This window comes from Notolepis coatsorum (genome assembly GCF_963971535.1).
Source record: "Notolepis coatsorum genome assembly, chromosome: 3".
NCBI classification, from domain to species: domain Eukaryota; kingdom Metazoa; phylum Chordata; class Actinopteri; order Aulopiformes; family Paralepididae; genus Notolepis; species Notolepis coatsorum.
Window position 1 is genome coordinate 72810707 of NC_140167.1, and position 20783 is coordinate 72831489.

Below are 20783 nucleotides of genomic sequence, written 5' to 3' on the forward strand. Positions count from 1 at the left end.
TACACGCCGCAGGGGGGAGGGGCGAGGAAGATCAGGAGCAGCGCGGCCGCAGGCCTGTGTTATTACCACGCACGTTTCGGCGCGAGGGCGACAAGATGCCGTTCCCCTTGCACTTTCGGCATAACTCATAAACGCAGGCACCTGCGCCCAGTAGCAGCGGTGAGCGCAGGTATGTCGAACCGGCTGCTTTTCATTAGAGACACACTCTCCGGTTGCACATTCCTCTGCGACACCGGAGCTCAGAGGAGCGTCCTGCCAGCTACAAAAGAGGACATCGCCGGCAATGATAGAGGTCCACGCCTGACGACCGCCAACGATACCCCTATCCGCACCTACGGTACAAGGACCGTGGAACTGTGTTTTGGGGGCCAGCGGTTCACGTGGGACTGCATCACGGCCGACATTTCGTTCCCACTACTGGGGGCAGATTTCCTGGGTGCACACGGTCTCCTCGTGGACATTAGACATGGCCGCCTAATAAACGCACAGACACGGGCTTCGTTGGCATGTGTCCGCGATGAGGCGACATACGGCGGCCTTCTTACAGCCTTCACCGACCACGAACCCCTCACGTTTTCTGAGTCAAGACACGTCGCCGAGAAGCCCAACGTCGTCATCGGAGCTGTACAGCCGGACCTCGACTACGTCAACAGGGGCTCGGAACAGGCCTCCGACCACGACATCCAGGCCCTCGGGACTGCAGATTCCAGGCTACGCCTGGAGGACGTCGCGATTGGTCACGCGGGTCCGACGCTGCTGTGTGACCTGTCCACCGGACACCCTAGCCCACAGGCCCCTGAGGACTGGCGAAGGCTCGCCTTTGAGGTGGGGTACAACCACCACAAGGTTGAACCCGCCCACGTAGACATTTCCCAGCCCTTAGAGCTGGCCCTCTCCCCCCGCCGAGGCCGTCCGCCGCTACCCCGGGACCCGCCAACGACGGAGCCGCCGTTGGCCTCGTCGACGTCTGTGCCCCCGGGTGTCGGGGAGGACACGGGCGCTTGCGCCGCCCCTACCTCCCCGCCCCTGGCTTTCCGCACTCACCGTGGCCGGTTCATGCCCCCGGGCGCCGTGGAGGGCGCAATCGCTTGCACCGCGCCCCGGGTTGTCCGCTCACGCCGCGGCCGGGTCGTTGTCTCTCCCCGCCGTGGAGATTTTGACCATGGTTGAATTCTGGGGGGGCTTGTGTAGTGATTGTTAATTGTACATAATTCACCCACGGAACTATTGTTAGGAACAAGAGTTCCGCCCGAACATTATAGGAGGTGGCACTTCCTGCCACCACGGGTCAGTCTTCTGCACGCAACGTAGCCGTAGCATGTTGTATTTGTGTACTGAATAAAAGCTGTTCGCTCTACCGAGCTACCGTCTCCGACTCCCATCTCTCGGCACTACAGTGGTGACATTTCTCCATCTCAGCTTCTTGGTTATGTCTACTGTCTAGGTTGGCTTCTGTACCTCATGCTTGAGAGTTTGATGTTTCTACAGAGCTTCACATTAACTGGACAATGCTTGCTCTCCCTTGAGTAGTGTTGAGTGGCAGACTGCTGCACTGCTTGCAAGTAACCTTCCCTGGTTGGTCAGTTTTACTAAAGCAATCCAGTGTGTTTCCTAGTGTGTTGACGTCTTTACAGCATCTCGTGCCACTCAACAAAACTGCTAACATTATCGATAGCCAATGAAAATCTGTTATGCAAGAATAGCAGGTCTGATAAATGTTGCTTTCGTGTTTCTCTTAGACCAGGTGGAAAAATAATCAAAACATACATAAAACTCAATATTATATATATTTTTTCTTTTCTTTATATATGAATATGTTTTTTTTCATGATTTTAGGTCAGAAAAAACAGAAATCCGGTTAAAAACTGAGAAATCACATCCCTGAGTTACACTTTATTTACATATGGCAACACACAGGGCACAGAGACGTCTGCCTTTTGACTTATCTCTCAGAATCCACTGAGGTTTGTTATAGAGCTTTGTATATGTAATGCATACAAAGCCTGTTAATAGAGCAAGGCTGTTACCCTGACAAGGGGCTTCCAGGTGAGGTCCAGGTGTCTGAAGGTGTTCGGGACGCCAAGTGGATTCTCCTCTGCCTTCTGCTTCTGGCTGTCCTCCGGAGCTCTGATGTCCCAGAACATCACACAGCTCCATAGAAAGAAAGAAAGAAAGAAAGAAAGAAAGAAAGAAAGAAAGAAAGAAAGAAAGAAAGAAAGAAAGAAAGAAAGAAAGAAAGAAAGAAAGAAAGAAAGAAAGAAAGAAAGAAAGAAAGAAAGAAAGAAAGAAAGAAAGAGAGAGGCAGACAGACAGACAGATTCAGTTAGACGGTGAGAGATGGACACATGATAGCTGTGACCGCGTACCTGCATGCACACACACACAATCAACCAACCAACCAACAGAGCAAAGCTGTAGAGCTGCTAGTTGCAGCTAACAAACCTGTCCATTAAATGCAGCTGCCAATAATAATGTAGTGACCTCACTAAAATGAAGTAGATTGTCCACACTGGTATTTACGGGAGAGTAGTGCAGCTTTATTCATTACACCAACAATATGGACCGTGCCAATAAAGTGTATCAGGCTATGCTAAACTATATCCCTCACACCAAGAGAGCGTACCCTCAGGTGTAACACTCCCTAACCCCCTTAGCCCTCAGCCCTCACCCATGGGACCACCAACCACAGGGCACATTGGTGATGTCCAAAAAGGAGTCCCAAGCTTAGTGGACAATGAATGATTGACAGCTACCCCCCCCCCCCACACACACACACACACACTCAGTACCCACATGATTGGAAGTCAACATTTTCACCCTGGATCACATTGGTATAACAACCAGCTCTCTTGCTACAATCACATGGATCGGAGGGGCATGCGTGATAAACAGGCATGCAGTATTCGTACTTCACAAGGACATTCTCAGGGGTGTGCAGATCATGGTATTTTTATTGAGATTTATCACCATATGAAACCACCGTGGCGCTGGGTGCAACACAACAGTCTTCAGCACAGTGAGTCCCATGGAGAGGTAATAAAAGGATGTTTGTGGAAATTAGGGATGTGCATGATTAAATGACTACATGTTTAAATGTCGTCGTGCCTGCTAGTCGACACAGAAAATACTAGCCAGTTAAACTATTTTGATAAAACCACCAGTCAAATGAGTGAAAACAGCTGTATACCCGCCGCTGCTTCTGTTCAACACATACCTGGCTTGTCGCAGCAAGTAAGTGACCGTTATTGCACAGTTGGCCTCCACTTTGAGTCTGTTCCGCTGTAGGTCAGTCATAGACATTTTTGTAGTGTAAAAGATTGAACATGTCTCCCAGTGCTGAGTAACTTGTGTGAGAAGGTGTGGGCTGTGTGACCCGTTCTGTTTTTACATCTAGATAGAAGAGTCAGTCGCAGCCTATATTACAAACATTCAAAGTTGTCTTTCCGTCTGTTATTAGCCATGATACATTTAATACAAGTAGCCTTCTTTTAGCCTGCGAGGCTCATACAGGACGCATCAGCCATCAAAGAGGATGGGAAAGGCCAGAAGTAGGCTAATGTTATCAGGTAAGACAACGGTTTTCTCATGACAATTTACTATACTATAGCAACCATCGCCACACACTGCTCTGAATCACGACCATTTGGGTGGGTCTAAGTCTATCGGACTATCTGTCTATGCATTTCCCGGGCCCATGTGGGTTGGGGTCTGTGTTTCCAAAAAAATCTACGGGTTTGGTTTGTTTCTGGGCACTACATATCCGGGTCTTTTTGGGTCCAGGCACGACCTTTTGGACCTGTGGAGACCTAAATTGAGTGCCTGTTACACATTTTGAGAGGATTTCAAGACAAAAGATGTGTGTACGTTTGAATTCGGAAGCAGAGTTCAATAACCTTTTTGGTTTTAGAAGGTTTTGGAGAATACCAGTTTTATATTGAGGACATCATCAATATAGACATGCACGAGAGAAGGTCCTTGATTGAGACAGTATGAAGGCTGGGAGGGAGACAGAGTAGCAGAGATACAGGAGAGAAGGTTCTTGATTGAGACAGTAGGAAGGCTGAGAGGGAGACAAGAGTAGGGGAGACACAGGAGAGAAGGTTCTTTATTGAGACAGTAGGAAGGCTGAGAGGGCGACAAGAGTAGGGGAGACACAGGAGAGAAGGTTCTTTATTGAGACAGTAGGAAGGCTGAGAGGGAGACAAGAGTAGGGGAGACACAGGAGAGAAGGTTCTTTATTGAGACAGTAGGAAGGCTGAGAGGGACATATTAGGGAACAAAAAGGAGAGAACAGGTTCTGGCAGGATTTGATTCCGGGCCTGTATGATGTGGATCCAGAGGTGTGGGTCATAACCACTCCACCATCTCTGGATACAACTAAGCCTCACTACAGCACTGGGTTCCCCTATCATTATGGCCAAGGAACCATTCTCATGGTGCTTAATAGAACCTTTTGCTTTTAGAGTGTACCAGACAGTATATCACTTTTATATTAGCTGTGAGTTGACAAGACCTCATCAGCTCAATGTGCTACTTTTATTAGAAGCCTTACCAGTCAGGGGCACAGGTGACAACCTGAACGCATAAATTATTTGTGCTCTCCATTGGTACGCCCATCCTGGTCACCTAATCAGAGAGAGAGACAGAAAGAGAGAGTGAGAGTAGGAGAGAGAGATATACAGATAGATAGTTAGAGACAGACAGACAGACAGACAGACAGACAGACAGACAGACAGACAGACAGACAGACAGACAGACAGACAGACAGACAGACAGACAGACAGACAGACAGACAGACAGACAGACAGACAGACAGACAGACAGACAGACAGACAGACAGACAGACAGACAGACAGACAGACAGACAGAACAGGGAGGGAGGGAGGGAGGGGGGGAGGGGGGGAGGGAGGGAGGGAGGGATACAGACAGACAGACAGACAGACAGACAGACAGACAGACAGACAGACAGACAGACAGACAGACAGACAGACAGACAGACAGACAGACAGACAGACAGACAGACAGACAGACAGACAGACAGACAGACAGACAGACAGACAGAACAGGGAGGGAAGGAGGGATACAGACAGACAGGGATACAGACAAAGGTAAAAAGACAGCGGACACATGAGAGAGATGGTGGTGAAATCAACATGAATGCATAGGAGGTCAGGTTAGTGATATGGTGTCAGTTGCTGACAGTGGCAGGTGAACAAAGCCTCTGTGTTGATGTATGGGGTCAAAGGTCCCTCAGGCGCACTCAGATGATTGCCTCGTGTTACTTAATCCAATTGGCTGCCAGTGGTTTCACGTGAAAGCTTGATGTATGACAGGATGTAGAGACGGCAGCAGAGTTCAGAGTCAGGCTTACTTGATTTTAAATTAGTTCAGATTTTTGGACCTTAAATTGTATTAAATGCTTGCAAGCATTCGATTAAAATGTATTGTCATGAAATTAAAAGTACAGTACAATGAAAATAAGTTTGGCATCCAACCAGAGTGCAAATGTAACAGTAAAGTGAAGTAGTAATATACAATGTACAGGTGATTAAACTGGGTATAAAATATATAAATGAGTACTACTGAGTGTAGTGCTAATCAGATGTATGTACAGAGTTATAGTATGAATATGTACAGTGATAAAGGTTTAAGACAATAATGGTAGTAGTCATACTGGCCAGCAGCTTATCTAGTAAGAGGATATGTACAGATATAGATATAGTATCTACAGATATGTATGTACAGATATGCAGGTATGTACAAACAGATGTGGATCAGCTGTTTCAAAATGCTGGAGGACCTTGTTTTTGTGTTGGAAATGGGTAACCATTTGTCTGCATGTTTTTTCACATTTATATTTTGTCATTTAGCTGACGACAAGTCAGCAGGAAGGGTACAACTCTTTCAGCCGAGTAACAATGTCCATCAAACAGTGTTGAAACTTGGTGTTGCAGTGTTGAGTGCATAGTCGTAAAAACATATTAGTATAGTAGGAAGAGTGCATGATATACAGTAAGACATTTTCATTTCAGCATGTTGTGGTGCAGATTAGAACCTTTTTAGTTTCAGGACTCTGTTTGCTCCCTATCTAAAGTTTCCCAGTTCGCCTAGAACCCGGCCAGAACTCTGACGACAGGACTCAGTAAGTAAGCGAATGGGTTTGCATTGACTACACTACTGGCACATGTTTCAAACAACTAATGTCCAAAAATCTGAACTATCGCTTTAACCTCTTAAGCCTGAGCCATATTTTCAGAAGATATGTCTAAAAGTACATACCCAAGTAAATGGAAGATTGCTCCACTTCTACAAGGTCCATTTGCATGTTCTTGGTATCTAGGGACATCTATGGACCTCAGGGAATGTATTCCCAGTGTCACAAATATTGTGTCTGTTAGTATGCTTGAGTAAATAGTAATGGACCAAAGCAGAATATAAATTATTATTATTATTATTATTATTAAAAAGAAATTCCATCTTTGACGGTGAATAACACCATGCTAACATTGTCCATATGTGAATAATTGACCACTGAGCTCATTCAGCACCTTCTTGAGATCAAGTGTACAAAGAATCTAAGCAAATGAATAAAAGGCAGCTGATTTACAGGGTTTTTTGTAGATACAGTACTGAATTTTGTCATCCGGACACATACAATTTTAAATATGAATATAGAATATAGAATATCAGGCATAGAATACCTTATTATGGCAATACATCATACATCTATGGATCGGGCCAAATCTCCTCTTTCCTTTTTTTTTTCTACTTTTTCTCCCATTTTTCTATTTTTCTCCCATCCCAATTTTGTATTGTCCAATTCTACCCTCCCCTGTCTCGAACGCTGTTAGACCATGCCTCCCACAGGCCGGCTGCAATGTGGATGAAGCCTTGCATCACGTGTCCCCTCCGGTACACGAGGAGGCAGCCGTCGCATCTTTTCACCTGCACAGCGCGTAGGGTGACCAGATCCCAATAAACCAAATGTGGGACAAAGGGTATGTTTGTGAGGGACAATGTGGGACCCCCCCCCCCCCCAGTGCAGCCCCCTCCCCTTTTTTTGGTGGACTGTCCCTGTCACCTCCTTCAAGGCTCATCCGCCACTGTCCTCATTAAAATGACCACAATTTTTTTCTCTAATGGGTGTTAAGTACTCAAAATAAATAAAATGACCACCCAGACTTACAATCACTTATGATTATAGGTCTGGACCCCCAGTCTTATCACACACACGCGCGCGCGCACACGCACACACGCGCGCGCACGCGCACACGCGCGCGCACGCGCACACACATACACACACACACACACACACACACACACACACACACACACACACACACACACACACACACACACACACACACACACACACAGCTCTCCCCCCTCTCTCTTACTCTGCCCGCCACAGACTCTGGACTAACCCCCACTGACACACAAAGTAAAGTGGCAGTGTGTGTCTGTGTGTGTGAGACACACACTGCCACTTTACTTTACTGCCATTAATTAGTTTATTTATTTAGTGTACATCATATTAGTTTACTGCCATATCCATCATCTCACTGCAACTTTACTGCCATTATTGTATTTTACTGCCATTATTTATTATTCATACTTACTATGTACCATAGCTGTTGCACTAAGTTCTCGTTTACCTCTATTTACATTCACTCATACATTCTCTTTTTTTAGCTACTGTCTACATTGTTTATAGTCCTGTATACTGTCCATATGTTACTTTATGTTTATAGTGTACTATGTTACTTTATGTTTATAGTGTACTATATATGTTACTTTATGTTTATATTAGATCTTGTTCTTTATATACACTGACTGTGGGACGGGGGAAATGCAATAAAATTTCTCTGTATATCTTGCACATTACGAGAGGTGACAATAAAGCTGACTTTGACTTTTGACTAACAAAGGTAACTCACCAAAACAACTCACACGTCCAGGGATTCACACTGGCACTGCAGTGATGAGAGCAGGAACAGTAATGGCACAATAATAAAGTACAGAATACAATTATCTTCCACCTGCACTGATTTGTGCGGGGGGTGGTTACCGGTTACATGAACGGCTACTCGCATCTTATTTATTGTTATCATTAATTTTCAATCTAAACCCTTTGGGATTGCGTTCCCATTTTCAAACTTGGATCAAGCGCTATTCTCTCGTGCTGAGCAGCGGAGATACTGTAACAGCAGCGCGTGGAACTAATCTGATCCGTAGCGCATGTGTATCCCTTGCCTAGTTGCCTGGGTTTGTTGCGCCAGGCTTGTGAAACAGACCCTCTGCGCGCAACAGCGTTGGGACTTGTTGTCATGTCGCCTGGATGCCCAGGATGCGGTGTCACTCGCGGTCAGATACTAGTAACGTTACGCGACGCATAGAGGTTCTTCACATTGGCTGGGGGGGGGGGGGGGGGGGGGGGACACGTTAGCGCGGATGACAACCAATCATGCGGGACATGGTCTCAATTTGCGTGACGCGTGAAAAGAGACAGAAATGCTGTACAATCACGCGCAATGCGTGACGTCTGGTCACCCTAACAGCGCGATCTCTCAGCGGCGGGGGTCTGCGTGGGAAGGACACGCCGCACCCGTTGCTTCCTGATTCTGCTGCGCAGGCGCACCAACCGACCTGTAGGAGTCGCTGTCCACAACGTCCGATCCCCACCCACCAGCTTCCCACCCCTAACACTGCCAATTGTGTTAGTATGAACGACCAGCCAAGCTGGTAGCAATGCCGAGAGCTGGGCTCGAACCCAGCATCTCCTGCATTAGTGGCGAGCGCCTTGCCCACTGCGCCACTTAGCCGCCCCCAAATCTCCTCTTTCCAATGGCAAAGTTAAATCTGGATTTAGTACCACCCAGCACCCATTACAGGGCAGCAAAGACCGTGAATGAAATCTACTTTAAGTACAGTTACTTTTGTATAATGTTCGACCCGTGAGATATGATCACGAAAGTGTGTGTGTGTGTGTGTGTGTGTGTGTGTGTGTGTGTGTGTGTGTGTGTGTGTGTGTGTGTGTGTGTGGTGTGTGTGTGTGTGTGTGTGTGTGTGTGTGTGTGTGTGTGTGTGTGTGTGTGTGTGTGTGTGTGTGTGTGTGTGTGTGTGTGTGTGTGTGTGTGTGTAAAATCTTTCAAATAAGGGATGAAAATAATAATTTAAAGGGGCTTTAAAATGCTGACTGGACTGCAAACTCCTGAGTTATAATTCCACAATTGGATGGAAAAATCATTAGGGTGATAAGGGCCCTGACCCTTTTAGCTTATTGCTTTGTGTGTGTGTGTGTGTGTGTGTGTGTGTGTGTGTGTGTGTGTGTGTGTGTGTGTGTGTGTGTGTGTGTGTGTGTGTGTGTGTGTGTGTGTGTGTGTGTGTGAGTGTGTGTGTGTGTGTGTGTGTGTGTGTGTGTGTCTGTGTGTGTGTGTGTGTGTGTGTGTGTGTCTGTGTGTGTGTGTGTGTGTGTGTGTGTGTGTGTGTGTGTGTGTGTGTGTGTGTGTGTGTGTGTGTGTGTGTGTGTGTGTGTGTGTGTGTGTGTGTGTGTATGTGTGTGTGTGTGTGTGTGTAAATTAGGTGTGAAAGTTTAAAAGCCTGTGCTTTGTGTAGTGCCGTCTTTTGGTATGTTGGTGACTTTGTCCCAAATGTTTAGTGTTTGATCGCGATAAGATAAGACTAAGTGACACTGAAGAATGAATTACCAAGGATGTGAAAGCATTACTATGTATTCAATGAAATGCAAATCACTTTGTTGTGTTTATCTTTTGATAGCGAGAGAGAGACCTATCGCTGAATACCGTAACTGTAGCTACAGTTCCAGCTTTAAAGTTGGACCAAATTGCTCTTTAGATAACGTTAACCATTAGGGCATCACATTATTAATTTGACTATTTGTTTGTTCTATTGAGACTCAACACCTTTTTAGTTTGAGAGGGAGCGTTCACTTCAGACGTGAATATCTGTGTAAGTAATCCAGAAGTGATCTGATCTGCTCATGCATATTCACTGCCACGTTGAATTCTGAATTCAATCGATGCTGCATGATGATGGCCCTGCTCCACTACAGCCCTGCTCCACTACAGCCCTGCTCCACTACAGCCCTGCTCCACTACATTTACATTTAGTCATTTAGCTGACGCTTTTATCCAAAGCGACTTACAAGTTCTGTACGACAAGTCATCAGGAAGGGCACAACTCTATCAGCTGAGTAACAATGTTCATCAAAGTGTTGAGTGCTAAATTACTCAATAATCAACTAGGCTGCAGTAAAAAACTTAAAACCAGGTTCTCAAACATAAACATAAAGATGGACAACACGCTCATCACAGACCAGCTGGATGTAGCCAATTACTTAAACATCTTCTTCACAAACATAGCCACAACACTGGTAAACAAACTACCCTCCCACTCAGGGCATTATGGGGTAGAGCACATAGTAGCATACTACAAAAACCTAGGGGTCCGCAAAGACGACTTCAAACTAGAAATGGTAACAACCGATGAGGTACTCAAAAAACTGAGCGCCCTCCAACCTAACAAGGCCACAGGCAGTGGCCATGACAACATCCCCTCCAAATTCCTCAGAGACTCAACAGCCGCCATCACCCCAGTCATCACACACATAGTAAACCTCTCCATAAAACAGGGACACGTCCCCAAGGACTTCAAAATTGCGAGAGTGACCCCTCTGCACAAAAAGGGCAGCAAATTAGACCCAGGCAACTACCGCCCTGTTTCTATTCTTACCTCCATCTCGAAAGTCATGGAGAAAATAGTCTACGAACAGGTCGTAAAGTACCTGGCGGAAAAAAATCTAATCTACGAATTACAATCTGGCTTCAGAACATCCCACTCCACTGACACATGCCTTCTCTATTTGAACAACCACATCAAACAAGAGGTGGACGTGGGCAAATACTGCGGCATGGTCATGCTGGACCTACAAAAGGCCTTCGACACGGTCAATCACTCCATTCTGATTGACAACCAAAGCAATTGGTTTTGATTGTTTATCAGTGAGCTGGATGCAATCCTACCTTGAGGGGAGAGAACAGATGGTGGAGGTAAACGGTACTCTATCCCCCCCTCTCACAGTGAGCTGTGGTGTTCCACAAGGAAGCATACTAGGACCGCTACTGTTCCTAATTTATGCAAATGGCATGTCGTCAGCTTGTGACTGCAACTTGTTCTTGTTCGCGGACGACTCAGCCCTGCTGGTCTCTGACAAGAACAAGTTACAGGTTGAAAAAAACCTCAGCTCTGAACTCGGCAGAATCTGCACCTGGCTCGCTGATAACAAACGATCATTACACCTGGGTAAAACAGAGTCCATTCTCTTCGGATCAAATAACAAACTCAGCAAGACCGACGGCTTCTCAGTTACAGTGGGTGATAATATTGTCACAAGGACAGATGAAATTACATACCTAGGTTCCATCCTAGAGGGAAATATTTCCTGTGACAAAATGGCATCCAAGGTAATAAAAAAAAGTCAACCAACGAACTAGATTCTTGTACCGGATCTCCTCTCTGGTAAACAAGAATACCCTGAAGACTCTGGCAGGAGCACTCATTCAAGGGTACTACGACTGTAACTGAGGGGTACAATTCCCTGACTGTATTGATAAGTATGGTATCATTAAACCACTACCGCTTTATGTACTTTAATTACTGGCCATACAGTACACGATATATGAATATGATGAACACTTCCCACAATGAAATCGGTTCCAGTCAAAGGTATTAATCAAGTATTTAATGGAGCAAAAGGTACATAGGATACTTTACATTATTCTTTGAATGCACTTGTAAGGCAAAGGAGTATGCGTAGGCAAATCAATAACGAATGTCCATTCTCTGGTTACGCAGGAGGTAATTATACAACCTGAATCTTAGGGAATTATATCTATGGTACACTAGTAATAGCGGGAGATACTGGAAGGGGTTCCCACTGGTTGTAAGCCAGCAAGGGGGTAGAAGATCTGTCGGTAGTAGGACGTCTGGTCAACGATGACTAGGGAGACTTCAGGTACAGAAGCCGGTGCAGTAGTCTCTTGATCCACAGACGAATACAGCTTGGTTCTCTTGTAGACTGTAGCTCTACAGTGAAGAAAGCTAGGCGGCCTCAGGCTCTCTGAGCGCCGACTCGACTTGACTCCTCTCGGGGTAAATCCAACACGTGCAGGCGTCGGCGATTATCCGCTCCATAAATCATAGGACCAAAGCAAATATATTCCAGCCGCAAAGGCTATGCAGTCGTCAGGTAGATTAATCCAGTGTACATGTCCATACGGTTCTCGCCTAGGTCTCCTCGGGTGAAGGCGCCATGCGGTCGGCCCAGCCTGGATAAGAACTCTAGCTAATACGAGAAAGCGTTGGAGATACTGGTCACTATAGAATTCTAACCGCACGATACACTATACACAAATAGACTATTAAAGACTCAATAGAAATATGTCGCACTCGACGGTATAGCGCCAAACTCTGACAATTCAGTTATTAATTCGCACGCGGTCTCGATGCTCTACTCTGAGGCCAAACAGGCCATACTTCACCGCACGTTGTATCGTGGGTGAGGCTTCAACTTATCGGTAACATGCTAAGTGCACGAAGGGTACGGAGGTAAGGGGCTAAGGGTCTTCTACATTCACCTGCGCCGTATTTATACGCACGGTGCACAAATAGTGCCACTCTCATTTCTGTCGCCGTATCCCTGGGCAGGGCCGGGCAAGTACAGACATGTCGTGTCGGTGACTTTGAACTTGGCTCCGGGGGCCGGTCCCTGGCGCCGGTGGACCGCTGTCCAATAGGAGAATGAACTATTATGGGCTGGACTAAAGGGATATTCCGTGTATATGTACAAGAAATATACAAGGGATATCAAACGATATACAAATACTATGCAATATATATCAATAAATAAATATATATATTCGGTTTAATCTGATCCTTCGTAACAGCCGCCCCCTAATTAGTCCCACCTAATTAGCTAAGCAGAGACAGATTAACCGCACTGTCCTCTACTCAATGTCTGTTGTGAGGGTCAGTCAGTTCACAAAGTCATGGGGTCATGGTCGTCATCGATAGTATCGGGGAGCCTTGGCAGTTCTATTAGCCTCGCCACGGGTCGGGTGTAGGTCCGCCCTTGGACGAGCACTTCAGCTGCTCGGACCTTTCCGTCGGCACCGGTGATCACTTTGCTTACACGGCCAGCCGGCCACATAGCTCGGGGTAGTGACTGGTCGATAATCATGACGACTGTTCCTTCTGTCAAATTGTCTCTCTCTTTTACCCATTTCTGGCGGGTCTGTAGAGACGGTAGGTAGTGGAGTAGGAAGCTGTTCCAAAACTTGTCAGCCAATACTTGACTGTACCTCCACATTCTTCGGCCGTTCGCTTCTTCAGGCCTGTACATTGTCTGGGGTAGCGCGGGGTCCAGCCGCGCCATCAAGAGTGTGTTGGGGGTGACTGGGTCGACATCTGCTACATCACTTGAGACGTAACCGAGGGGCTTTGAGTTCAATACTCCCTCGATCTCCGTGAGGACTGTCATTAAGACTTCTTCCGCCACGGTCTGGGCCCCAAGCACGGCGTACAGGGCTGTCTTTATTGAACGTACTTCTCGTTCCCAAGTTCCACCGAAGTGAGGTGCGTTCGGGGGATTAAACTGGAAGTCAATCTGGGATGGAGCGAGGTGGGTCTTAAGTTCTGGGCCCATAGCTTGGAAGCTCTCTCTCAGCTCTCTTTCTCCGCCTTTGAAGTTTGTCCCGTGATCAGACAACAATATGGACGGTTTGCCTTTCCGCGATGTGAATCTTCGGAAGGCCATAAGGAATGAGTCTGTGCTCATGGTTGGAAGGAGTTCTATATGTATCGCTCGGGTGGTCATGCATTTGAATACAATACCCCACCGCTTCTCGGTTCCTCTTCCTTTCTTTATATACAGCGGGCCGAAACAGTCCATACCGGTGGAGTGAAAAGGCTTGTCGCCGAGTCGGAGGCGACAGGGAGGTAGGTCAGCCATCCGGGGTATACTGGGCTGCGCTCGCCACTTACGACAGTCTAGACAGGTTCGCTGGAAGCGCCGCACTGCTTCTCTCCCTTGCAGTATCCAATAACGACGTCTGATCTCCGCGAAGACTCTCTCTGCCCCTGCGTGGTGCACATCCTCGTCGTATTTCTTTATGATCAGCTCTGTGACCTTGTGTCGGCTGTTCAAGACTATCGGGTACTCGACGTCATCCGGTAAGTCTGGGGCTCTCCGCAGACGACCACCCACTCTGATGAGACTATGGGCGTCGCTCTCGGGGGCTAGGTGGAGCAGTCTGCTGTCTGATGGGACGGGCTTTGCTCCCTGTAGACAGTCTAGCTCATCGGGGAACGAGTCTCTCTGGGCTCGTTGTAGTAGAAGAAGTTCTGCTTCTTCGTAGTCAGCTGCTGAAATGTCAGTAGTGGGCTGAACCTCTGGGTGGTGCCACAGGAATGTCTTTAGCTGCGCACTCTCTAGGGTGAGGCAATCGTCTATGTCGGGGTCTGTGGAGACGAGTGTGTTCAATCCACAGAACACAGATTTCTTGTTTTCGGCCTCCTCTTTACTCGCCTCCCGTGGGGTGGGTGTAGGCCACTCTTCTTCCGGGAGCTTGAGAAACTCTGGTCCGTCACTGTATGGGTTGTGACGGGTGAGGTCATCCAGGGACATTCCCCGGGTGATGACGTCAGCTGGGTTGTGTTTTGTGTCCACATACCTCCAGCTTGCTACTTCTGTTAACTCTTGAATCTCTGTGACTCTGACCCCCACGAAGACCTTGTATCTGCACGAATCAGACCGGATCCATGTGAGTACTGTCGTGGAGTCTGACCACAAGATTGTTCTTTGCACCGGAATGGTGAGTTCACGTTGGATTAACGTGGCGAGGTGCGCTCCTGCTAGGGCTGCGCAGAGCTCTAGACGCGGGATAGATTGTTGCTTTCGTGGGGCTATTCTTGAGCGGGCCAGGATGAAAGCAGTATGTATTTCTCCTCCCTCCTCTCGGGCACGCAAGTAGGCCACCGAGCCGTAGGCTACTTCGGAGGCGTCGCTGAAGACGTGCAGGTCCATCTGGCACGTCTCCGGCCTCACTGTGGGTGGGAAGTAGCTGCGGCGTATGTTAACACCTGGGAGTGAGCTGAGTTCCGTCTCCCACTCTCTCCATGTGGATGCAAGGTGTTCGGGTATGGGGTCGTCCCAGCCCTGGTCCTTGTCCCATAACGCTCTCACAATCATCTTTGCCCTGGTGGTGTAAGGTAGAATACATCCCAACGGGTCATATTGTCTGGCGAGTGTTCTGTATACACTCCGTCTGGTGGTCGGTAGTGCAGTCGACCTTCCCTGCTCCTTGGTCAGGGGTGTGTGTTTATAATGGAGCGAGTCTGTTTTGAAGCGCCAGACTAGTCCTAATGTCATTTCTTGGGCTTCTCCTGGGATGGTCGCCATCCAGGTCTCGCTGCTTGCTGCCTTGTCCTCTGGGGAGAGGCTGCGCAATACTTGCGGGTCGCTGCTGGCCCACTGCCTGAGATCAAAGCCGCCTTTGATCAGGGAGGCGCGGCGCTTGAGTAGAAGGGCCTCGGCTTCTTCTGGCGTCGAGACGCTTTGCAGACAGTTGTCCACGTAGAAACTATTTTCTACACTTTTTCGGACCTCTTCATCAGCTGCTGGGTCCTCTGCGACGTGTTTTTGCAGTGCAAACGTAGCACAGCGTGGGCTGCATGTGGTTCCGAAAGGGAGGACTTCCCATTGATAGATGGCTGGTTGCTCATCCCCGATCCTCTCTCTCCATAGGAACCGCAGCAGGAGCTTGTCCTCCTCCACTAGTCTCACCTGCAGGAACATCCCTTTGATGTCGCCGCTGATGGCCACCTTGTCCTGGCGGAAACGTAGTAACACGCCTAGTAGGGAGGGGCCGAGTGTTGGGCCGGGCAAGAGCTCTTTATTCAGATTTTGTGATCCGATCTGGTAGCTGCAGTTGAACACAATACGATCCTTGCCGTTGTGGTGGACTTTGTGGCGCGGCACGTACCATGATTCGGTCGTCTGATCGGCCTCTTTAATGTCAATTTTCTTTATGTGTCCCGCTGTGATTAGCTTGTTAATCTCAGCGCGGTACACAGTCTCTTGAGCGGGGTCTCTGGCTAGGCGCCGCTCTGTGTTCAATAGATACCGCTCCGTCGCTTCTTTTGGGGCGTGGAAGGTGGGCATACCCTCTCGCCTCAAGAGTGGAGTTGCGTATCTCATCACTCCGTTGACTTTGACTCTCTTTGTCCTTTGCTCGAGGAGTGCTATGGCGTAAATGTCTTCCTTGGAACGAATGTCTTTCTTTTCGTTCTTAAAGGGCATTGTCTCTAGTGTCCATAGCCTCTCGACATGCTGTAGGAGGGTGGTGTCTTCTTCTGTCACTCTGGAGTGGAGGCAGCTAGTGGCTGCTGTTCGGTTAAGAGACTTAGCGAGGGGGCCTTGTAATGTCCATCCTAGGCGGGTCTCGACTGCTGCAGGACAGCCTCTGGGCCCTGTGTGGACCCGGTCTATCGGGACTATGAGGTCTGCATGGTCGGAGCCTATCAGCAGGGTCGGGGTGGCACCGTCTATGAGCGGTATAGGTAGTTGACGCAGGTGCACATATTTATCCATCAGCTTGGCGATGGGGTAGGTGTACTGCGACAGGCCTATTTCTTGGCTGGTGAAAGCATTAGTAATCCTATACCGTCTCTCTGGCTGCCCGCTTGCTGCGATAGTGAAGGAGACATTCTCGCCCTTTATCGTCTTTAGATCTCTTCTTATTGTCCGAATCGTCATCTGGTTTTCGCTCCCCCGCAGCCCCAGCTGGGCCGCAGCGGATGCGAGGAGAAGGGTCTTCTCTGACCCGTCGTCAAGGACGGCGTAAGTGTCCATGACCTTGTCTTGGTAACTCAGTGTTACGCGGACCACCTTTAAGAGCACTCGGGCGCCCCCGCTGCTGGCGGGGTCAATGTACATAACACTTGCCTTTGTGCTGCTTGAGGGTGCGGGCTTTCTTCTGTTACTGTCGTGTAGGACATCTAGGTGGGCTCCGTCACACCGACTACACCTCTTCTTTAAGCGGCACTCGGCTGCCATGTGACTGCGCGCACATCGGTAACAGCGTCGGTTGGACTTTATCCATTGACCCACTTCGTCGGCGGTCATCTTCTTGAATGTGTCACATTGTGACAACCAGTGTTCTTTCTCGCAGTACGGGCACACCATCTTCCACTTCTCTTTCATCGAGGGGGTACTGTGGTTCTTGCTGCTCGGTACTGGTTCTGATTGGTGCATGACAGTCACCAATCTTCGGCCATCGTTTGCTCTCCTAGGTCCCTCTCTGGAGCTTGGTGTGCTCCGCACGAACGTATCCAATCACAGGCTGCTGACTTCTCTCGCCAGGAAGTCGGCTAGGTCTAGGAGGGATGGCTCGGGACCGTTAGGATCACGGTGGTCTCTTTGCCGCCTGAAGCGCTCTTGTCGGGCGGGCGGAAGCTTCTCTAAAATCCTCTCGACATTAGAGTTTGCGTATAGTTCGTGCATACCCTTTTCTCGTTGCGCCCCCAGCATCCCTACCAGGGATTGTACCTTGATAGACAGGTCGTCTAGTGAGCGATTGTCTGTTGCTGGGGGTAGGCGGTCAATATGCCTTATCTCTTGTATTACGTAGTCCCATATGCGTCCATATCTTTGGTCGAGTGCTGCTAGAGCCGCTGTGTATGGGGTAGTAGAGGTGGCATAGGCCAGCGCTATATTGTGCGCTCGGGGCACCTTGAGGTGCTTCAATAGGATAGCATACTTGTGGCGTTCATCAGCTACATCAGCCATCATTGTCTCTAAGCACATCCGTAGCTCCGTGTACTGTGCTCTGTTCTCATGGGTGAAGTCTGGAAACGTCGGTGTGCCAATGTATGATGCCATGGATGGCTGGCACATCGGTGAGCGTTGGAAGAGAGGCCTCCTAGGCGAGTCTCCTCTTACGCCTCTTGGTGGGCTGGTACCTGCTGGGTACCATGGCCCGCGTATCCAGGTGCTATTCCTCGGGGCTGGTCGTGCGTCAATCTCACCCGTGAATTGAGTCGGGGGTCTGTAACGCAGAGCCGCGGGGGTAGAGCCTGGGCTGTACTGGACCTCCTGGTCCTGTGGAGTACTGTGCTGCTGTCGGGCTTGACTCTCCTCCTCTCCCTCTTCTTCTTCCTCTGTCAGGTCCTCTAGATCCTGTAGTCGTCTATTTAGCCTCTCCGCGGTGTATACCGTTCCTTCCTTGTAGCTGGGTCTCACTGGGACCGGTCGGGGAAGGAGTTCGGAGGGGGGTATAGGCTCTCTCTGGTGGTCGGGCTCAGGGTCGCTTAATCGGTTAGGGGAGGGTGCCCTTGACCCGTGTCTTGACGAGGCCCTGGAACCCCGTGCGGAGGGGGGGGGTGTTGCCCTGGCGATCAGCTGCGCCATTAGCTGCGCTTGTAATCGGTCGCGCTCGGCTTCGCGCTTGGTGAGAGCGATGTCGCGCTCTGCTTCTCTTTGGGCACCGGCAGCGGCGCGCTGGGCTTCGGCGGCGGCGCGCTGGGCTTCGGCGTGGTCTCTTACCATATTCTCTTCCGTCTGAAGGCGTCTAATCTCTAGACGTATACGATCTTCGTCGCTCCGTTGCTGCGCTTGGAGGCGTTCTCTTTCCATGGAAGAATGTTCGCGCTCACTAAGCGTCTGTGCTTGGAGTCGATCGCGCTCTGTTGAGGCTGCTAGGCTGGCGAGGAACGCCTGTGCCAGCATATTGTCCGCCTCGCTGGGGGAAGACGCTGGTTGAGGTGATCCGCTCCTGGCAGTACTCGTTGGAGATGCGTTCTCCTGCGGGGAGTCCTGGAGCTCTATCTCCTGGGCGCTCTCCTCTTCTTGTACCGGGCAGAGTTCCATCTCTGGAGGGTTGTCTTTCTCCTGGAGCTCTCCGGGGACTACTTCTTCGGTCTTGGCGGGGGGTAAAGTCGTGTCAGTTCCCTCCTGGTCCCTACCGTGAGCTTGGTCAGTTACATTAGAACCCACTAGGGCCTCTGTTGGCGGGGTAGCCTGGTTGATAGGGTCGGACATAATTTTACTTTCTACTTTTTCCGCGTTTACCGTCTGTAGAAGGCTAGGTAGTATACTGGCAACGTAATCCTCTAAGTACTGAGGTGGCTGCCGTCTACGCTGCGGGCGATCTACTTTAGGAGGACCGTTTTGTGGAGTGTTCATCATAGGCCATTTCAATATTAATACCACTATATTAATATTACACTAGTTATTCTCCGGCTCGAAGGACCAATTGTAACTGAGGGGTACAATTCCCTGACTGTATTGATAAGTATGGTATCATTAAACCACTACCGCTTTATGTACTTTAATTACTGGCCATACAGTACACGATATATGAATATGATGAACACTTCCCACAATGAAATCGGTTCCAGTCAAAGGTATTAATCAAGTATTTAATGGAGCAAAAGGTACATAGGATACTTTACATTATTCTTTGAATGCACTTGTAAGGCAAAGGAGTATGCGTAGGCAAATCAATAACGAATGTCCATTCTCTGGTTACGCAGGAGGTAATTATACAACCTGAATCTTAGGGAATTATATCTATGGTACACTAGTAATAGCGGGAGATACTGGAAGGGGTTCCCACTGGTTGTAAGCCAGCAAGGGGGTAGAAGATCTGTCGGTAGTAGGACGTCTGGTCAACGATGACTAGGGAGACTTCAGGTACAGAAGCCGGTGCAGTAGTCTCTTGATCCACAGACGAATACAGCTTGGTTCTCTTGTAGACTGTAGCTCTACAGTGAAGAAAGCTAGGCGGCCTCAGGCTCTCTGAGCGCCGACTCGACTTGACTCCTCTCGGGGTAAATCCAACACGTGCAGGCGTCGGCGATTATCCGCTCCATAAATCATAGGACCAAAGCAAATATATTCCAGCCGCAAAGGCTATGCAGTCGTCGGGTAGATTAATCCAGTGTACATGTCCATACGGTTCTCGCCTAGGTCTCCTCGGGTGAAGGCGCCATGCGGTCGGCCCAGCCTGGATAAGAACTCTAGCTAATACGAGAAAGCGTTGGAGATACTGGTCACTATAGAATTCTAACCGCACGATACACTATACACAAATAGACTATTAAAGACTCAATAGAAATATGTCGCACTCGACGGTATAGCGCCAAACTCTGACAATTCAGTTATTAATTCGCACGCGGTCTCGATGCTCTACTCTGAGGCCAAACAGGCCATACTTCACCGCACGTTGTATCGTGGGTGAGGCTTCAACTTATCGGTAACATGCTAAGTGCACGAAGGGTACGGAGGTAAGGGGCTAAGGGTCTTCTACATTCACCTGCGCCGTATTTATACGCACGGTGCACAAATAGTGCCACTCTCATTTCTGTCGCCGTATCCCTGGGCAGGGCCGGGCAAGTACAGACATGTCGTGTCGGTGACTTTGAACTTGGCTCCGGGGGCCGGTCCCTGGCGCCGGTGGACCGCTGTCCAATAGGAGAATGAACTATTATGGGCTGGACTAAAGGGATATTCCGTGTATATGTACAAGGAATATACAAGGGATATCAAACGATATACAAATACTATGCAATATATATCAATAAATAAATATATATATTCGGTTTAATCTGATCCTTCGTAACAACGACTATGCTTGCACCTCATGGTACCAAAGCACCTCAAAGGCGCTAAAAACAAGATTACAAACATCACAAAACAAACTGGT

General features: G+C 48.7%; 1 protein-coding gene across 1 annotated transcript in view; it reads right to left on the reverse strand.

The window, feature by feature from the left end:
• The window catches only part of dnai3 (dynein axonemal intermediate chain 3), a gene marked incomplete at both ends in the record, with an annotated part of 147456 nt that overhangs the window by 29172 nt on the left and 97501 nt on the right, over window positions 1-20783 (reverse strand). Inside the window, 2 exons of the mRNA XM_084311245.1 lie at window positions 2028-2151; window positions 4553-4626. Coding sequence (XP_084167371.1) covers window positions 2028-2151; window positions 4553-4626 — 198 coding nt within the window. The remainder of the gene's footprint in view (window positions 1-2027; window positions 2152-4552; window positions 4627-20783) is intronic.